The sequence below is a fragment of the Oncorhynchus tshawytscha genome, unplaced genomic scaffold (genome assembly GCF_018296145.1).
Source record: "Oncorhynchus tshawytscha isolate Ot180627B unplaced genomic scaffold, Otsh_v2.0 Un_contig_37_pilon_pilon, whole genome shotgun sequence".
In the NCBI taxonomy this organism is placed as follows: Eukaryota; Metazoa; Chordata; class Actinopteri; order Salmoniformes; family Salmonidae; genus Oncorhynchus; species Oncorhynchus tshawytscha.
This window is the reverse complement of record NW_024609825.1, coordinates 396,791-415,508: the sequence shown is the minus strand read 5'-3', so window position 1 is coordinate 415,508 and position 18,718 is coordinate 396,791. Positions and strand designations below refer to the sequence as shown.

The window sequence follows — 18,718 nt, the reverse complement described above, 5'->3', positions numbered from 1 at the left end:
GGTGATAACCTTGCCTAAGACTTGATAACAGGTAGTGTTAACCTAAGACCTAGGCTTTAGCTCCGGGGATAACAGTATAGTGGAATGCAGAGTAGAAGACATCTAAAAAGTCGATTAGGCAGAAGTTGGATTTTCAGTACTAAGCAAATTAACAATAATGATCTATTCCATTCTATTTCATTTCATATTATACCGGTTATTCTACAAGAGGAACCTTTAATTTATAGGGTTGTTGGCTGAATGTTTTATATTGAGACAGGATGTGGCGTAACCAAGTGGTGTCGTTTCCATAGAAACGATGGCCGTTGCCAGAGAAGTGAGTGCTGTGTCAGTGTCATGATGAGCCATTTTTACATTGTAGCATCAGCACAATACATTTTAAAAGATTAAACATTGACGTTAAACAACCAACAAAACTGTTTAGTTAGCCACATTATAGCAAGCTGACTGGCTAGCAACGTGGTAACACTAGCAAAAATGCGGCCACAAAGACAACAGATCAACAACAATACAGCCATTATAGGAAGGTGTCTTTCTCCCACGGTAAGAACGACGTGTCCACAATAAATAATCTTTACTTCCCCTCTGTCTTTATTAGGCAAGAGTTAGCAAGCTAGCTAGCTTATCCAGAAAGCTAATGCAACTCTGTAACAGTCACATAAATGAGCAAGATTGCTATCTATCTAGCTAACGTTACAGGGGCTGGGTTGCATGTTGTTGCTCCACAAATGAATGAATATTATCAAGTGGTCTTGGCTTTGTTCTTGTCACCCTATTGTTACAATTGCCAGTCTTAAGTTGCCTCATCCTTATCTGTCATTCCCCACAGGTCAACAGCTATAAACTGCACTTTACAGCAGTGAACTCTCAAATAGAGAGAAATGTTCAGAGACCAGTGAGTTTGCGTTTGTAGGGAGATGTATTTATACTCATGTCCCTATTCCCCAAATTATATTTTTAATGAGACAATGCATGACAATGGAAAGCATGACATTGTGTCTTGAGTGCCCTTTAATTATCAAAGTAATATATTGCTAATTCATTAAATGTTTTATTTGACAGCTGGACGTCCGATGGTCTAAAGACTTTACAAACGGGATAAACATGGACACCATGAAAATGAATCCACCAAGACAAGGTAGTACCACCTGACTAAGTTACAAGACACTGTGACCTGTCTCTGTCCTACCATTTACTTTTCTCTCCAGACAGCAGGCCTAATGCACACAGTGGCTGTGGCAGGCCCTGTTCCCCTGTGCCAGCATTTGTCAGTGAGTTTATGGGCCCTGAGCATCCCCTCCTACCCCCAGCTGCTGCTCTACCCAGTGGGCTGACTGGGGACCCGGGGCCACAGCCACACAGAGTGAGGCCTAGGAGAGCAACCCACAGTGCAGGGGCCATCTACTCCCACAGTACCTCACCCCTCACCCTGCCAACTGGTGAGTGGCCGCCCTCAGGATCCTCCCCCTCTCTTCAGCAGTGCCAGCCCCCCTGCTTTTTTTCATGGATCAAAGGCAGTCTAATGGAACATTCTGCTCTGTGCTCAAGTTAAACATTTCTGGACATGTAAATCCTGATTATTATGAAAAATGCTTTTCTGAACAAATGTGTCTTTGTAACAGGACCAGGTGATGCCATAACATTGAGTGAGAATTCTCCCTCTGGTTTTCCAATTGCCTTTCGTTCCTGTGATGATTGTGCTTTGAGTCCTGAGCGAATAGATTTGGACAGGTAGACTAAAACACTCATGGCTTTGTTTGTTCAGTGGTCTATGTTGAGTTTCTCAGTACACTGTCATGCAATAGAATGCTACATTTGCAATTGCTTGGATTAACCAGTAGGGTGCAGCAAAGTCCCTCATAAAGATTATCCTGCCCTCTGACAGGTGCATGTCAACATTGCAGGCATAAAAGAAACACCTGAAACTAGATCCTCTACATACTGGTCTTGATGAGAAGAAGAAAAACTGTCGGGGGGAAGTTCTCTTCTACACTATTCAAGCAATCCAGTAAATTTGGAGGAGTTAAGATGGAGTGTGGCTGGGCACGTTCAGCACGATTGAACGTTTTAGAACATTCAGATAGAAATAGGCTATGTAGATCAAACTTGCATCTCTGATATGTAGAATAAGGAATCACATCAGCTCTATTCACGGCATTTCTATCTGCAACGTTCGAGAAAGTTTGGCAACTGAACAAGTCCTGTCACAGGCTCTCTTTCCAATTCCCCTGAAAACCGGATCATCCGTTTGTTGGGGACTCGGCAGAGACTAGTCAACAATAAACCATATCCATAGCCTCATCCACTTAGAATAATGAGATCTCCTGAACCCTGCGCGCCAGTGGCAGACAGTGTGGTATCAAGTGGCATGTACCTTCTTTACTGTGAGCCCTCTCTCCTCTGCATCATAACAAGATAATACAGGGTCATCCTCTCACAGAGTGGTGTTGTTGACAATGCTTTTGTGTTTTGAGTGTCAGGCGTTGTCTGGAGGAGTGTCACCTGCTGGAGGGCATGGGTAGGCTGCGGCTGCTTAACTTTCAGCACAACCTCATCACGCACATCCACAATCTGTCTCATCTGCGGCACCTGGCCTTCCTAGACCTGTATGACAACCACATCTCCCAGATGTCTGGCATCTCAGCCCTGGCCTCTCTCAGAGTGCTTATGCTGGGCAAGAACAGGTTTGTGTTACGTCTCTCCAGCATACAAACAGAACAATAGGATAGGAGCTCCCACTCATTTCAGTGCTTTTACAGTGCATGGTTTGAAGGACAGATGAGAACTTTTTTTAAATTACTTTTACCCCTTTTTCTCCCCAAATTCTTGATATCCAATTGGTATTTACAGTCTTGTCCCATTGCTGCAACTCCCATACAGCGAAGGTCGAGAGCCATGCGTCCTCCGAAACACAACCCAACCAAGCTGCACTGCTTCTTGACACAATGCCTGCTTAACCCGGAAGCCAGCCACACCAATGTGTCGGAGGAAACACCTTACACCTGGTGACCGTGTCAGTGTGCATGCATGCGCCCGGCCCGCCACAGGAATCGCTAGAGCGAGGTGGGACAAGGACATCCCTGCCAGCCAAACCCTCTCCCTAACCCGGACGATGCTGGGCCAATTGTGCGCCGCCCCATGGGTCTCCCAGTCTCGGCCAGCTCAGATGAAAAACTTTTTATGCTGTCTTTTTTTGGTGGGATTTTTTGTTACATTTATAAAGGTGTTACCGTAGGGATATGCACATCCTGCTTTTTGGATTAAGTGATACTGTATGACCGCCACAGCACAGCTAACCTATATATCAACCTCCATTGAAAGGTACTTTCCTGCAGGTGCCCAATTTCAGTACAAAACCCTACCACTGCTCTCTTTGTGAATCTTACATCTAACATCACCTTACTTTAAAACTAAATGCCACCGGGATCCCATCGCTGAGGTCTGGTTTTGTTCCAGAATCTGTAAAACCTGACATTTGTCTTTTTAGAACCCACTTTCAGAACAGTCCGCGGTACCTTTCAAGCAAAGCATACCACAGATTTAGGTTACAGTCCCCTGGAAATTCTATCAGAAACCTAACTTCCCTAAGTTACGGTTTGGTCTGTATAGAAAATTCTGGACGACAGGACAGTGGAAAACAGTCAACTTCCCATCAGTAGGAAATCAATTCCTACCGCTCTTTGACAATCCCATTTCCTTGTGCCTGGTAACCATTCAGTTAGCAGATGGGATACCAGCTCTTTGTCATAGTAGCATTGTGTTATAGGAGAGCTATCTTGTATAGAATACCAGAGAGGGTGATGTTAATATTATTGTCTGTTTAATGTTTTGCAGAATCCAGAGGACATGCAGTCTGGATAACCTGACTAAACTAGATATTCTGGACTTGCATGGCAATCAGGTACCATGTTTCAAACGTTAGAAAATTATAACGTCACTTACATTCCTTTTTGTTCTCTAAATATACACCCACATGCATTTATTGTCTGTAATGTTGTTTGCAATACTGTGACCAGTGGGGGACTGATATCTAGCTGTGAGGTTTAGCAAGAGCAGAGAGGCACTACCACCTCCCCCATACTGCCGGTTGGTTACTACTTCACTGACTCTGGGCCCCTACAGTTAAGCTCAAGCAGGCTTGGCTGCAGGAAAGCAAAAGGCATTAGTTCCTGTTGTGAGGCTTTTGAGTACATTCTATATTCAGTTGTGTGAAGGCAGTGAGTTATATTTGTACTTTTAGTTGAAACTCAGTGCTCTCTCAGCCATTGTTACTTGAGTACTTTACCAAATTAAAACATATTTAGGAGCTTACTCCCACACATCCCAGTCTTGCTCTGGGTTACCTTACAGTTGTTCTTCAATTACTGTAATTTCTCTAACAGGCAAGGCTAATTCTGTTCCTTTTACAATGAAGGGAAACTTGATAAAGCTGTTCTACAACTCATGAATGGTAAGTTGAGCGAAGGCAGATTTGATGAGCTTTTCTCCTTAGATAGGCCTACAGTATGATCTGGCTGCTGTCACAACGTATTAAAAGCCTGTGAAGAGAGGGGATCACAGTAATGCTGGTGTCAAATCAGGATTTTGCCAGCACCTGTAAAAAGAGGATAGGATTGAAAAGTAATCTGTCCGCAGTGCTGGTTGTTTGAAAGGTGCTGCCAGTATATCGCCCACATTGTTCCAGTGAAAGTCAACCCAAAGTCCCTGTGAGACTCCTCTCTCTGACTCCGGCTGCTCTTTTTCATGTGTCTCATACTCTCATTCCCAATTAAACATTGGTTTCTGTTAATCTACCCAGCAGCCGTTGTTTTCCAGTGACTTCTGACCACGAAACATACTGTGTCTTCCTCTTTCCCTTACCACATTTGTACTTCCCAAAGCACAGCAGTGTTTAAGTCACCTATGTATGACCACAAATAAGGGATCATTTCTGCCCTTATTTCAAATTACCCCTGCCTGGCCTCTCGTTTTACCCAGAAGGGAGATGTGCTCTGGGGATAGGAAGTTGTCGTATTTCCAGTTTGTTGGAAATGTTCAAGAGGAATATCCTCTTTGGGAAGGAAGGACATTCAAGCCCATTGACCTGGTCCTGGAGTTAGAGGATGACATCGTATTGTTAAATAACCTGTCCTTCCATTGGTTGAGTGATGGATTGTGCTCACAATATGATCCTCTGTATCTAGTTGACACTAGCGATAACGGCTGCTATTCAAGGACAAGGCTACAACATTTTTTATCCCTTGAGAGTTTTTGAATGGCACTACATTTATTGTATCAGGAATACAAGGAGTACCAGTATATGATGTCTACAATTAATTACATTAGAAATTCAAAATCATTAATCAAACAGACAATATTTAACTTGATTATGAAACTATTTGAAACTTACAATGCACTTTGCCATTTTTATTTTAAGACGTATAAAGGACAGATGTGACCCTGCCTGCAGAGCAAATGTCCCTATAGGACATTAAGACTTCAACAGTGCCCTGACCTCTCATGTTCCTCCTCTGTAAAATGAGCGGGGAACCACTGTAACATATTTTGGATGCGTGATCCACCCCAACAGAAAGCAGTTCCACAGTTATCTGTAACACAACCCAGTTAAATATTTTCAGATGAGATGATCTAATCTGCCCTGACGAGAGATGTAAAATTACTGTTCAGTGAAAGATACAGCCAGTGTGGAGTGGACCCTCTGGCTTTTTTTTTTAGCTTTGCAGAGGATGATGTCCCAGTCCCAGCCAGGGCTGAGATGAGTTTAGCCATGTGCTGACTTGTGTTAAAGTGGACTTGAGACAGCGAGAATGCTTTTCATTGGAGCCATGGTGGAACTGTGAATCAAAGAGAACACCACTGGGAAGCCTCAGTTGGAGTGGAACATTACCTCACTCTGTTGTATTTGTCAGCAGTCATAACAAAAGTTGTTTCAATCTCAACGTCTCTTGCCTTTCTCTCTGGTCTCTGTCCAATAACAACAGTATTATGAGAGGTATTTGGGGGACTTAATACACCTGGGCCTATTGTCAGAACTCCATAACTGAGATACCACCTCTACTATTCACTACTGGCAGCTGGACAACATACTGTACAAATAGACAGCTATAATAAAATGTATTTATAATCAATCAAACGTATTTATAAATCCCTTCTTACATCAGCTGATGTCACAAAGTGCTGTACAGAAACCCAGCCTAAAACCCCAAACAGCAAGCAATGCAGGTGTAGAAGCACGGTGGCTAGGAAAAACTCCCTAGAAAGGCCAGAACATAGGAAGAAACCTAGAGAGGAACCAGGCTATGAGGGGTGGCCAGTCCTCTTCTGGCTGTGCCTTCCAAATAATATAAAAAATGGAAAATTAACAAATGTACAGAAAGATCGGTGCGAAAGCCAAATTACAGAGGAAGAACTTTTTGAGGCTATTAAATCCTTTCAGTCTGGAAAAACCCCAGGGCTTGATGGCATACTGGTAGAGGTATATCATGCATTTTTTGATATACTAAAAGCTCCATTGTTAGATTGTTTTAACTACTCCTGTAGAAATGGTAGTCTATCAGGTACTCAGCAGGAAGGTCTGATTTCTCTATTATTAAAAACAAGACCCAGATGGCAAATATAAAGATCCAGTCTATCTAAAAAAAAACTGGAGGCCCCTTACACTTCAATGTTGTGATCCAAAAATACTAGCAAAATGCATAGCACTCAGAATTAAATGGGTTTTACCAGGTATCGTTCATCCTGATCAGACAGGTGTTTTACATGGACGACACATTGGAGATAATATACGACAACTAATAGAAGTAATAGAATATCATGAAACATATAAGAAGCCAGGAATGGTATTTATAGCGGATTTTGAAAAGGCATTTGATAAAGTAAGACTGGATTTTATTTATAAAAATCTATTTCGGTAATTCTCTTATAAAATGGGTAAAAATAATGTATAGCAACCCCAGGTGTAAAATAGCAAATAACGGCTACTTCTCATAGAGTTTTGAAATGTCAAGAGGAGTTAAACAAGGGTGTCCACTGTCACCATATCTATTCGTTATGGCCATTGAAATGCTAGCTATTAAAATCAGATCCAAAAACAACATTAGAGGATTAGAAATCCAAGGCTTAAAAACAAAGGTGTCCATGTGTGCCGATGACTCAAGTTTTATATTAAGTCCGCAAGCTAGATCCCTGCAATGTCTCATTGAAGATCTAGATAACTTTTGTGTACTCTCTGGACTAAAACCTAATTATGATTAGTGTACAATATTACGTATTGGTTCTTTAAAAAATAGTTTACCTATAAAATGGGCTGATGGTGAAGTAGACATACTCGGTATTCATATCACAACAGCTATAAATAAGCTCTCCACAATGAATTTCAATAGAAAACTTGTAAAAATAGACAAGATCCTGCAACCATGGAGAGGAAAATACCTGTCTATTTATGGAAAAATTGCCTTGATTAACTCCTTAGTCATATCTCAGTTTACTCACTTACTTATGGCGCTGCCTACTCCTGATGATTCGTTTTTCAAATCATATGAGCAAAAAATATTTTGCTTTATCTGGGACGCTAAACCAGACAAAATAAAACGTGCCTATCTATATAATGAATATGAATTGGGTGGGTTGAGATTATTAAATATAAAAACACTAAACCTCTCTCTAAAAGCTTCACTAATTCAAAAGTTTTATTTGAACCCTAAATGGTTCTCAAGTAGATTACTAAGAAAAGCTCATCCATTGTTTAAAAATGGCCTTTTTGCCTTTGTGCAGATTGTCATGTCTCATTTTCGATTAATTGAAATTATACTTTTTTCAAAGTATCTCTCCTTTTCAATCAAGCATTGCAGAGCTGGCTATAATTTTAATTTAATCCCCTGGAAAAGACATGACAAATATTACAACAAATATTATGGCTGAACTCTAATGTGCTGGTTGATAAAATACCTGTATTTATGGGAAAGATGTTTGAAAAGGGTATTTTGTTCTTAAATGATATTGTAATGGTAGAGTTATGTCCTTCATGGAGTTGTATGGAAAGGTCTGCTCAATCCAAGAGTACAACCAATTGATTACAGCATTGCCCCAAAAATGGAGGAGGCGGGTGGCAGCAGGAGGAGGTAGGGAACTTGTCTGTCTGCCTAATATAAAGGATCAAACCTAGCGAAGGAATAAAAATAGCATAAATAGGAAAGTATACCAGTTTCATTTGAGGACCAGGATGTTGACAACTGTGCCAAACGGATTGCAAAATAGTTGGGAAGAGATTTTTGACGTACTGATTCCATGGTATGAGTTGATATATAAAACAATGCAAGATTCTAGACTTCGTGCTTTTCAGCTAAAATGATTATATAGAATTCTTGCCACCAACAAAATGTTGAATATTTGGGGCATAAAATCATCGAAGCTCTGCAGATTTTGTTGTGAGGATACAGAATCAATAGACCATTTATTTTGGTATTGCTCTCAGGTAGCCTGTTTCTGGTCTCAGGTTCAGGAATGGCTGAAAATGCATTGCATTGATCTAAAATGGACCCTAGAAATAGTACTAATAGTTAGGAGATCTGGAGAGACCGGGTCAGTCAATTACTAATATACTAATACTCTTAGTAAATGTATGTATCTTCAACTCGCAGGCTGTGGATTCTATTTGATTAGATAGATTGAAATGGTATGTTAAACATCACAGCATAGTTGAAAGATATGTGTTGCTTAGAAACCCATAGTGGGTGGCCAGCAGAGATAGATGGGATGGGCTGAGGGAAGCTGAGGGTTGGAATGTGGAATTGGAGACAACTGGGAGTGGAGTTGCTGTGTGAGAGATAGAATGATGGTCAAAGATAAAAGTTAAGTGGCGGTGTTTTTACAACTAATGCCGGTTTGCCTGAGGCTGATGCCGTGCAGGTGTTTGTACACATGCATATACACACACTCTCATTCAAATAAACACATAGAAGAACACACGCATACATGTAATAGTGCCAGACATGCACACAAACATACAGTTGGCATTGCTGTTATGATTGTAGTTGTCCTTGATGTCCTTTGTTTTAAATACTTTATTTTTTTTGCATTGTTTTTTGCTGTTTTCTTCTGTCTTCTCCATTTTTCTCTTTAGTTCATTCTCTTGGTTGTTGGTTCATTGGGGGGTTCTTGGGGGTGGGGATTGGAATTCATTTTATTTTTTATTTTTCTTCCTGGGGGGGACTGTGGGAGGGGTCTCGAATGGTTGAGGGACAGCTATTGGGGATCTTGGAGGGGTCGGATTCACGTTTTTTGGCCTGGTGGTAGATTGGTCAACATGCCCTTGAGCAGGGCATTGACCCTGGATGCTTCTGTGTGTCGCTCTGAATGGGAATTTGTTGGATGACTGGTATGATGGAGTTGTTGAGTGGCTTCACTGCAAGTATATTGTATATTTTGAATATTCAATAAATAAAATGTTTAAAAAAATGTTTTTAAATGGAGCACAATAGGAGAAAGCCCTGCCTCCAGCTGTTTGCTTAGAAATTCTAGGGACAGTAAGGAGGCCTGCGTCTTGTGACCGTAGCGTATGTGTAGGTATGTACGGCAGGACCAAATCAGAAAGATAGTTAGGAGCAAACCCATGTAATGCTTTGTTGGTTAGCAGTAAAACCTTGAAATCAGCCCTAGCCTTAACAGGAAGCCAGTATAGAAAGGCTAGCACTGGAGTAATATTATCAAATTTTGGGGTTCTAGTCAAGATTCTAGCAGCCATGTTTAGCACTAACTGAAGTTTATTTAGTGCTTTATCCAGGCTTTATCCGGGTAGCCAGAAAGGAGAGCATTGCAGTAGTCTAACCTGGAAGTGACAAAAGCATGGATGAATTCTTCTGCATCATTTTTGGATAGAAAGTTTAAGATTTTTACGTAGATGGAAAAACATAGCATAGCACTGTTACACTGGCCTTAGAGTGCTTTGGCTATGAAAGCACTGTCTGGTCAAGCTATGAATGAGGAGAGTCAGAGAGAAGAGTGTGCCTCAGTATCACTCATGAAAGGGCTTTAGATGTGGAGAGCAGGCTGTCACCCCCCTCCCTCCCCTAAATGGAAGGGAAAAGTAGAGGCCCTTTTAGCCAGAGCTCTATACAGCTTCTGTCCTTTAAATTATGTTCACTGTTCATTTAAAGATTCTCCCCTAAGCTAACAACCATACTCAGTCTGTCTTGATTCATGTCTACTTGCATCAAGCTCACTGCAGGAGCCTTTCAACCTTTGACCCTGGAGTAACATGCAGTGTATCATCATCAAGGGAAAGGGAACCCCCACAGCCGGCCCCTCAGTAGTAGTTAGTTCTGGCTTGTATCCCAAATGGCATCCTATTCCCTATGTAGTGCACTACTTTTGACAAGTGCCATATGAGACCTTGTCAAAGGTAGTGCATTACATAGGGAATAGGGTGCCATTTGGGAAGCATCCCTGACCTCTTCCTGAAATGGAGAGGACACAGGTCTGAGTGGCACACACCTCACAGCCCCACACTCAGACTGACAGACAGGCAGCAACCGGGGAATCCCCTGGGCCCTGAAGTAGTTTGTTTCATTTTGACAAGAGGCCCTACAGGTCCCCCTCAACCAGAATGAGGCCAGGGCCACATTTCACTACTACTGACCCTTTTGGATTTTGGATGCCTTTTGGACTCATGGTTCAAAGAGAATACCGACTTTGTTTTCACATCGAAATTGAGGGTTGAGGGTTGAATTGGATCGTAACATTGTATGTTAAAAATTCAAAGATCTCCAACTCATTTGAAGGTATACTTTATTTTGGGCTGTTTTTAGCAGAGAATATGGAATGGCCTTAGGCTAGTAAATCAGGGTACACAGGTGTCTGCTCTACTCCGCTGTACTCAAGTTTTATTTTGCACAACAAACAGAACTGGCATGTCTCATCATTTGATTTAGACAACACAGAGCATATTCTCAACACTGAAAATCACCCTTATGGCCCCTATCACCTTCCCAATATATTTACAACAGCACAGCCTCAAGACAAGCCCCTGAAGGTGTGAGTCTAGTCTTTCATTCATCATGACTTAAGAGAACATTTTACCAGTTTATCACAGTGATGTTTCTGTCTGTGTTTCCCTGTGCCTTCAGATCTCCCAGATAGGGAACCTCTCCCACCTGTCTGAGCTGCGTGTGTTGAACTTGGCAGGGAACTGCATCTCCAGGGTGGACAACCTGCAGGGCCTGGACTCACTGACCGAGCTCAACCTGAGACGCAACTGCATCTCCACTGTGGTGAGGGAGAGGAGAGGAGGGGATATTTTTTTATAAGGATCCCCATTAGCCGAGGCCAATGGTGACAGCTAGTCTTACTTGGAAAAATAAATGACAGACAAAATACTTTACAATTTACACTACTGTTCAAAAGTTTGGGGTCACTTAGAAATGTCCTTGTTTTCCATGAAAGCATGCATGAAATGAGTTGCAAAATTAATAGGAAATATAGTCAAGACATTGACAAGGTTATAAATAATGATTTTTAACTGAAATAATAATTGTGTCCTTCAAACTTTGCTTTCGTCAAAGAATCCTCCATTTGCAGCAATTACAGCCTTGCAGACCTTTGGCATTCTAGTTATCAATTTGTTGAGGTAATCTGAAGAGATTTCACCCCATGCTTGCGTGTACTATTTAATGAAGCTGCCAGTTGAGGACTTGTGAGGCATCTGTTTCTCAAACTAGACACTCTAAACTACTTGTCCTCTTGCTCAGTTGTGCACCGGGGCCTCCCACTTCTTTCTATTCTGGTTAGCGCCAGTTTGCGCTGTTCTGTGAAGGGAGTAGTACACAGCGTTGTACGAGATCTTCAGTTGCTTTGCAGATTCTCGCATGGAATAGCCTTCATTTCTCAGAACAAGACTGACGTGTTTCAGAAGAAAGTGCTTTGTTTCTGGCAATTTTGAGCCTGTAATCGGTCACACAAATGCTGATGCTCCAGTAGTCTAAGCTAGTCTTAAAGAAGGACCGTTTTATTGCTTCTTTAACCAGGACAACAGTTTTCAGCTGCACTAACATAATTGCAAAAGGGTTTTCTAATGATCAATTAGCCTTTTAAAATTATAAACTTGAATTAGCTAACACAACTTGCCATTGGAACTGTAACGACTGTAACGAAGTCGGTTCCTCTCCTTGTTCAGGCGGCGTTTGGCAGTCGACGTCACCGGTCTTCTAGCCATCGCCGATCCACCTTTCATTTTCCATTTGTTTTGTTTTGTTTTCCCGCATACTTGGTTTACATTCCCTCATTACTTGACGTGCATATAACCCTCTGTTCCCACCATGTCTGTGTGTGGAATTGTTTCTTGTAAAGTGTATGTGCACTTCAGACTGGTTTGCTACGGGATATTTCAACCCGTATTTTGTTGTTCTGAGTGCAGTTTGTTTTGCTCATTAAACTGCTCCGGTTGTTACCCAGTTCTGCTCTCCTGCGCCTGACTTCCCTGCTGCCAGTTACGCACCTCTTACAGAATTCCACACCCAAATATGGAGTCAGCAGGAGCAGATGCCCCTGGTATAGGGGTCGAGGAGCGCGTCTGGGGGAACACGGCAATGCTCCACCGTCTCGGCGCCGCCATGGACCGCGTCGTCCAAACCATGGACCGCTGGGAGAGACAGGGAGTTCCTCCACCCCACCAGCTCAACCGGGGTCTCCACTACTCGCCCCCCCCCCTGCACCCGGTCCCAGTGGGATTCGTCTCACCCTTCCTCGGGAGTACGATGGGATGGCTGCACTATACCTGGGACGGCTGCTGGATCTATACCTGGCAACCGTCCACCCGGCTCCTTCGGGCCATGAGAGCCGTGAGAGGGTGTCTGCCCTCGTCTCATGCCTCTCGGGGAAAGCCCTGGAGTGGGCCAACGCCGTGTGGGGAGGAGATGCGGCGCTGGATCATTTAGAGGATTTCACCCGCCGCTTCCGGGCAGTCTTCATTCAGTCTTCGGTGATCGTCTCTTCCATCTGAGGCAGGGGACGAGGAGTGCTCAGGAGTTCGCGATGGACTTTCGGAGCCTGGCTGCCGGCGCGGGATGGAACGACAGGGCCCTGTTCGACCACTATTTCTGCAGTTTTCATGAGGACGTCCGTCGGGAGTTGCCTGCAGGGACACCCCCCTCACCTTTGACCAGCTGGTGGACCTGTCCATTCGGCTGAATAACTTGCTGGCTACCCGCGGACATCCAGAGCAGGGTCTCTCGGTTCCATCCCCCAGCACCACCGCTCCGATGCCCATGGAGCTGGGAGGTGCTGCGCTCAGGGATACCGGAGGAGGTTCCGTCACGTGCACCATCTGTGGCCGCAGAGGTCACACTGCCGGTCGGTGCCGGGTTGGTTCCTCTGGGGGTCGAGGCAGCAGGCAGGGCACTCTGGCGTCACCCCAGGTGAGCCGGCACCATTCTCACCCAGAGCCCTCTGTTGCACACCTGTTTTTGTATGTTACTTTTCCTGAGTTTTCCCCGCATTCCCAGCATAAGGTGCTCGTCGATTCAGGTGCGGCTTGGAATTTCATAGACAGATCATTCGCCCATAGTTTAGGGATCCCCATTGTTCCAGTGGCTATGCCCTTCCCAGTTCACGCCTTAGACAGTCGACCATTAGGGTCAGAGTTGATTAGGGAAGCCACCGCTCCCCTGGGCATGGTGACGCAAGGGGATCACAAGGAGAGAATCAGTCTCTTCCTCATTGACTCTCCTGTGTTTCCTGTGGTGCTAGGTCCACACTGGTTAGCCTGTCATTACCCCCACTGTTTCATGGCAACGGAGGGCTCTCATGGGGTGGTCGCGAGAGTGCTCGGGAGGTGTTTAGGGGTTTCCATTGGTGCTACTACGGTGGAAAGTCCAGACCAGGTCTCCACCGTGCGCATTCCCCCCGAATATGCAGATTTGGCTCTCGCCTTCTCCAAAAGGAGACTCAATTACCAATCCAACGTCGGGGGTATTGTGCGATTAATCTCCTGGTAGATGCCGCACTTCCTAGGAGTCACGTGTATCCCCTGTCACAGGCGGAGACTCCGGCTATGGAAACATATGTCTCCGAATCCCTGCGTCAGGGTACATTCGGTCCTCTACTTCACCCGCTTCCTCAAGTTTCTTTTTTGTGAAGAAGAAGGACGGGGGTCTGCACCCATGTATTGACTATCGAGCTCTTAACCAGATCACTGTGAAGTATAGTTACCCGCTGCCTCTCATAGCTACAGCGATTGAGTCAATGCACGGGGCATGCTTCTTCACGAAACTAGATCTCAGGAGCGCTTACAACCTGGTGCGTATCCAGGAGGGAGACGAGTGGAAGACAGAGTTCAGTACCACTTCAGGGCATTATGAGTACCTCGTCATGCCATACGGGTTGATGAATGCTCCGTCAGTCTTCCAAGCCTTTGTGGACGAGATTTTCAGGGACCTGCACGGGCAGGCTGTAGTGGTGTATATCGATGACATTCTGATATACTCCGCTGCACACGCCGAGCATGTGTCCTTGGTGCGCAGGTTGCTTAGTCGACTGTTGGAGCATGACCTGTATGTCAAGGCTGAGAAATGCCTGTTCTTCCAGCAGTCTGTCTCCTTCCTAGGATTCAGCATTTCCACCTCAGGGGTGGAGATGGAGAGTGACCGCATTTCAGCAGTGCGCAATTGGCCAACTCCCACCACGGTAAGGGAGGTGCAGCGTTTTCTAGTTACCCGCCTATCCACCTTTCATTTTCCATTTGTTTTGTCTTGTTTTCCCGCACACCTGGTTTACATTCCCTCATTACTTGACATGCATATAACCCTCTGTTCCCCCCTATGTCTGTGTGTGGAATTGTTTGTTGTAAAGTATATGTGCACTTCAGACTGGTTTGCTACGGCTTATTTCAACCTGTATTTTGTTGTTCTGGGTGCAGTTTGTTTTGCTCATTAAACTGCTCCGGTTGTTACCCAGTTCTGCTCTCCTGCACCTGACTACCCTGCAGCCAGTTACGCACCTCTTACAGGGTGGGCCTCTGTACGCCTATGTAATGGGCCTCTTAATGGGCCTCTGTACGCCTATGTAGATGTTCCATTAAAAATCAGCCATTTCCAGCTACAATAGTCATTTACAACATTAACCATGTCTACACTGTATTTTTGATCAATTTAATGTTATTTTAATGGACAAAAAATTTGCTTTTCTTTCAAAAACATGTACCTTTCTAAGTGACTCAACTTTTGAACGGTAGTGTACATATATTTAAAAACATTAACGTGTGTGTGTGTGTGTGTACATCTATCAGTTACACATATATGTCAGTATATACACACAACATAGCATACATACTGAGAGCTGCTGGGTTTTGAGATCTGAGGGGCCACAGGCTGGGGTTGGTGGATGGACTGCAGGCATGACATACTGAAGGGGCTACTGACTGGCTGATGGTAGAGCAGAGCCCTGGCTGTTCTGAACTGAAGCAGCTGGATCGTGTCTTATCCTTTGGGCTCACACTAATGCACTGTGCAGATGTAATGGCTCAGGCCTATAGTGATTCAGATCAGTGCTAAGATCGCAAACAGCTTGGCCCTTCTATCATCACAGTAATGGTTGAAGATGGTTCCCCCCAGTCTGCAATATACTGTGCAAGAACAGTATGCTGCTGTGTTGCTAATGCTGCCAATTATAACAGATGCACACATCCAACTGTCGTGGTTTGATATATACACACTCATTGGCATACAGCTGATGGCTTAAGCTAGTCCTCAAGGTGTTGCCAGTGTCTGCCCCCCTACCTACTCATGCATTGAGATGTGTAGACAGATTCTAATTTTCTTCTTAGATGATAATGTTAGCTGCAGATTATTTTTTTATCTTGTTATCATCCTCCGCTGCTGGCACAAGCCTTTGCATGTTTTCCTTATTTTGATGTTTGTCTTGGTATCACATTTAGAAGAATTTCTGTTTCATGTCTCACCAAGAAAAAACACAAAGTGAAGTAGCATACTTTTCCTCCTGTCATTCATTTACGGTGGTTACCAAGGGGAAATAGCTAGCTCATTAACCCCTCCTCATGCTGACTCCAGTGGAAGTGAAATAGGATATTTTTGAAACAGAAATTCCCTCCCCCTAAGTTTCTATAGTATAGTATTTCTGATCAACAGAGGAGCACAAACAGGCTTAAACAGGTCCTTCATTTGTATACAAGTCTGACATCTCCAAACCCTTCCCTCACTTGGTATGTTGGAAAATTCAACAAGCTCTCAGTCTCACGTCAGAATTAGACGTTCATTCATGTTTCTCAAACATCAAATTTCAAAGTGTTTAAGGTTAAGTTTAGGCATTAACTCTGAATTTTTAAGGTTAGGGTTAAGTTTAGGCATTAACTCTGAAATCTTATGGTTAGGCATTAACTCTGAATGGTTAAGGCAGTGGCTCCCAAATTGTGAGGCACGGCCCCCGAGCACGGGGATCAGAAATATACATATGCACTACCGGTCCAACGTTTTAGAACACCTACTCATTAAAGAATTTTTATTTGTTTTTTCTATTTTCTACATTGTAGAATAATAGTGAAGACATCAAAACTAGGAAATAACAGATATGGAATCATGTAGGGGGGGCTGTTCCCCAATACTGGAGGGGGCCCCAAGTGAATTTTGGGGGGGGATTAAGGTTTATATCATTGGATTTAAACATTCAACCTACTTTTGTACCTGGGGCAGATGTTTACTCCCATCTCCCATCCCTGTCCATAACGCCTTAGCAAAACCGAAACCTTCTTGAAGGTAACAGCGCTCATGGTTGCCTCTAGTGGCCAGTTTCTATGTCATCTCCCGACATCATCAGACATGGATGGACATCTAATCCTGACTTGTATCACGTGACCAGGCTGGATTTTTTTTTTTTTTAAACAGAAATGTCACAACTTATCAACTACAGCTTCTGTTTACTCACTTAGAAGTTTTGCTGAAAGTACTTTTAATAATCGGATATAATGTTTTATTGGCCTCACTGGAAAAAATTCTGCCCTCCAGCATTTATCTCAAGGCTCTTTCATTATCCGGATTGCAGGTGCAAACTAAACACAGATACTTTCAGGTGTCTTAAAAGGTTTTCCTTTTCATTCTAGAGAGGAATAGAGTGGATATTTGGAAAGAACTTGAAGGGAAAGACAAATACATTGAAGTGCACTTTTCCAAACAGGTTTAAACCTACACTTAAACATTGGGCTCAGTTACATGGAAGGCCAGTATTTTAGACATTCTGTATGTATAACCCTTTGGGTACTGTGCTACACATGGTACATGTCTGAAAGGTTTGTTTACCCTAGAAAACCATCCTGAATGACACCTAAAATGGAACAGTTTGGAGATGATGGTAACAGAGTAACACTCTGTTTGTGATGAATGTGTGAGATACTGTTCTGTATGGTTTTAGTCTGTATATTGTATGCATTCTCTAAAAGACAAGTTAAGCAACCTCAGCCATTGAATGACCAGGTCACCAGTAGCACTTACTAAGGATCTCTCTCTCTCTCTCACACACACACGTTTGTTGGCGCTTCTCTTTGTAGTGTTGTTGCGTGCAGCAGAGACAGCGGTTATGAGAGGCTGTGTTGGCACAGTAATGGTTGTAGGGGAGCTCCTCAGTGTGTGAGAAAATCAAACACACGTCAGCTGTCAGCATAGCTTGAGTGGAGCTGAGCTGTAGAGGTGAAGCCCAGGACACGCAGGAGAGAGACGGACACCAGGTTCAGACACACCACCTCGTCTCTGGTCCCCTGCTGTTAGAAGATGAGATAGACCGTGGTGGACAGACAGTGGGCTTTTTTTATGCACCACATCAGCCCAGTGATGACATCACTCTGTCTGAGACTGTCTAAATATAGACTCAGCCACGGTCGGGGCTGGAAGTGCTGTTGCACTGACGGAGAAGCAGAGGTGAATATTCAGTCTGGGAAGCAGGTGTATGTGTGGTAGACTATGTGCTCATACTGTGGTATGAATTGCATTTTCAGCATGCAGAAATGTATGTTTTAAGGATTCAATGCAGCGTTCTCCTCAAAGCCTACTATGTGACACTGTGAGTGGGAGCGCACAGTCATCTAATGTCTTTATTTCAGGAGCAGAGCATTCCTATCACTATGGGGATGCAGCAGCAGACTACTGTTAATGTGTGTTCTCAAGTAGCAGTAGAGAAATGTTCCTATAAAAGCAGTGTTGCAAATGGCAGAGATTACAGCCTCCCTCGCACCTGTCTCTCTCATAATTTATGCAGTGATTGATTTTACAGCACCCCTGCAGAGGCAGCATCCCTGTAATACTGTTAGTGTTAGAGACAGTAAGCTATAAAAACAAAGAGAGTCACACACACCATATGTATAAACTCTTAGTCATTTATTGTGTAAAACACCAACGTTTCGGCGTCACTGTGCCTTCTTCAGGGTAATGTCATGAATGCTTGAACCAGGTTATGTAGACATACAGTGCAATTAGTGAAACAAATGACAATAGTGAGGGGTGTCATAATTATTAGGTTGATTATAAGGAATTGAGTGAAACTGCTAAAAGACAATAGTTTACAGCGTATTGAATATATTAGGGTATTGTTAGCATTATCATCATTATCATCATCAGCATTAACATATATTATTGTTTAATTTAATTTCACATATATATTTAATTGTTTCCAATTTCATAAAATGTTTTTACATGTAATCTTTTGGGTCAACCAAAATGCATAA

The 18,718-nt window shown here is 43.3% G+C and overlaps 1 protein-coding gene across 2 annotated transcripts in view; it reads left to right on the top strand.

Annotated features, from left to right (window-relative positions):
- The first annotated feature begins 274 nt into the window (after window positions 1-274).
- LOC112263850 (leucine-rich repeat-containing protein 49) overlaps window positions 275-18,718 on the top strand; it is a 63,128-nt gene continuing 44,684 nt past the window's right edge. The window contains exons 1-8 of one of the 2 annotated variants that reach the window (XM_042319091.1): window positions 275-543; window positions 830-895; window positions 1,063-1,138; window positions 1,209-1,439; window positions 1,623-1,731; window positions 2,481-2,684; window positions 3,835-3,901; window positions 11,124-11,267. In XM_042319091.1, coding sequence (XP_042175025.1) covers window positions 478-543; window positions 830-895; window positions 1,063-1,138; window positions 1,209-1,439; window positions 1,623-1,731; window positions 2,481-2,684; window positions 3,835-3,901; window positions 11,124-11,267 — 963 coding nt within the window. In that variant the 5' untranslated portion in view covers window positions 275-477. The remainder of the gene's footprint in view (window positions 544-829; window positions 896-1,062; window positions 1,139-1,208; window positions 1,440-1,622; window positions 1,732-2,480; window positions 2,685-3,834; window positions 3,902-11,123; window positions 11,268-18,718) is intronic. The other variant, XM_024440488.2, reaches the window with a different exon arrangement.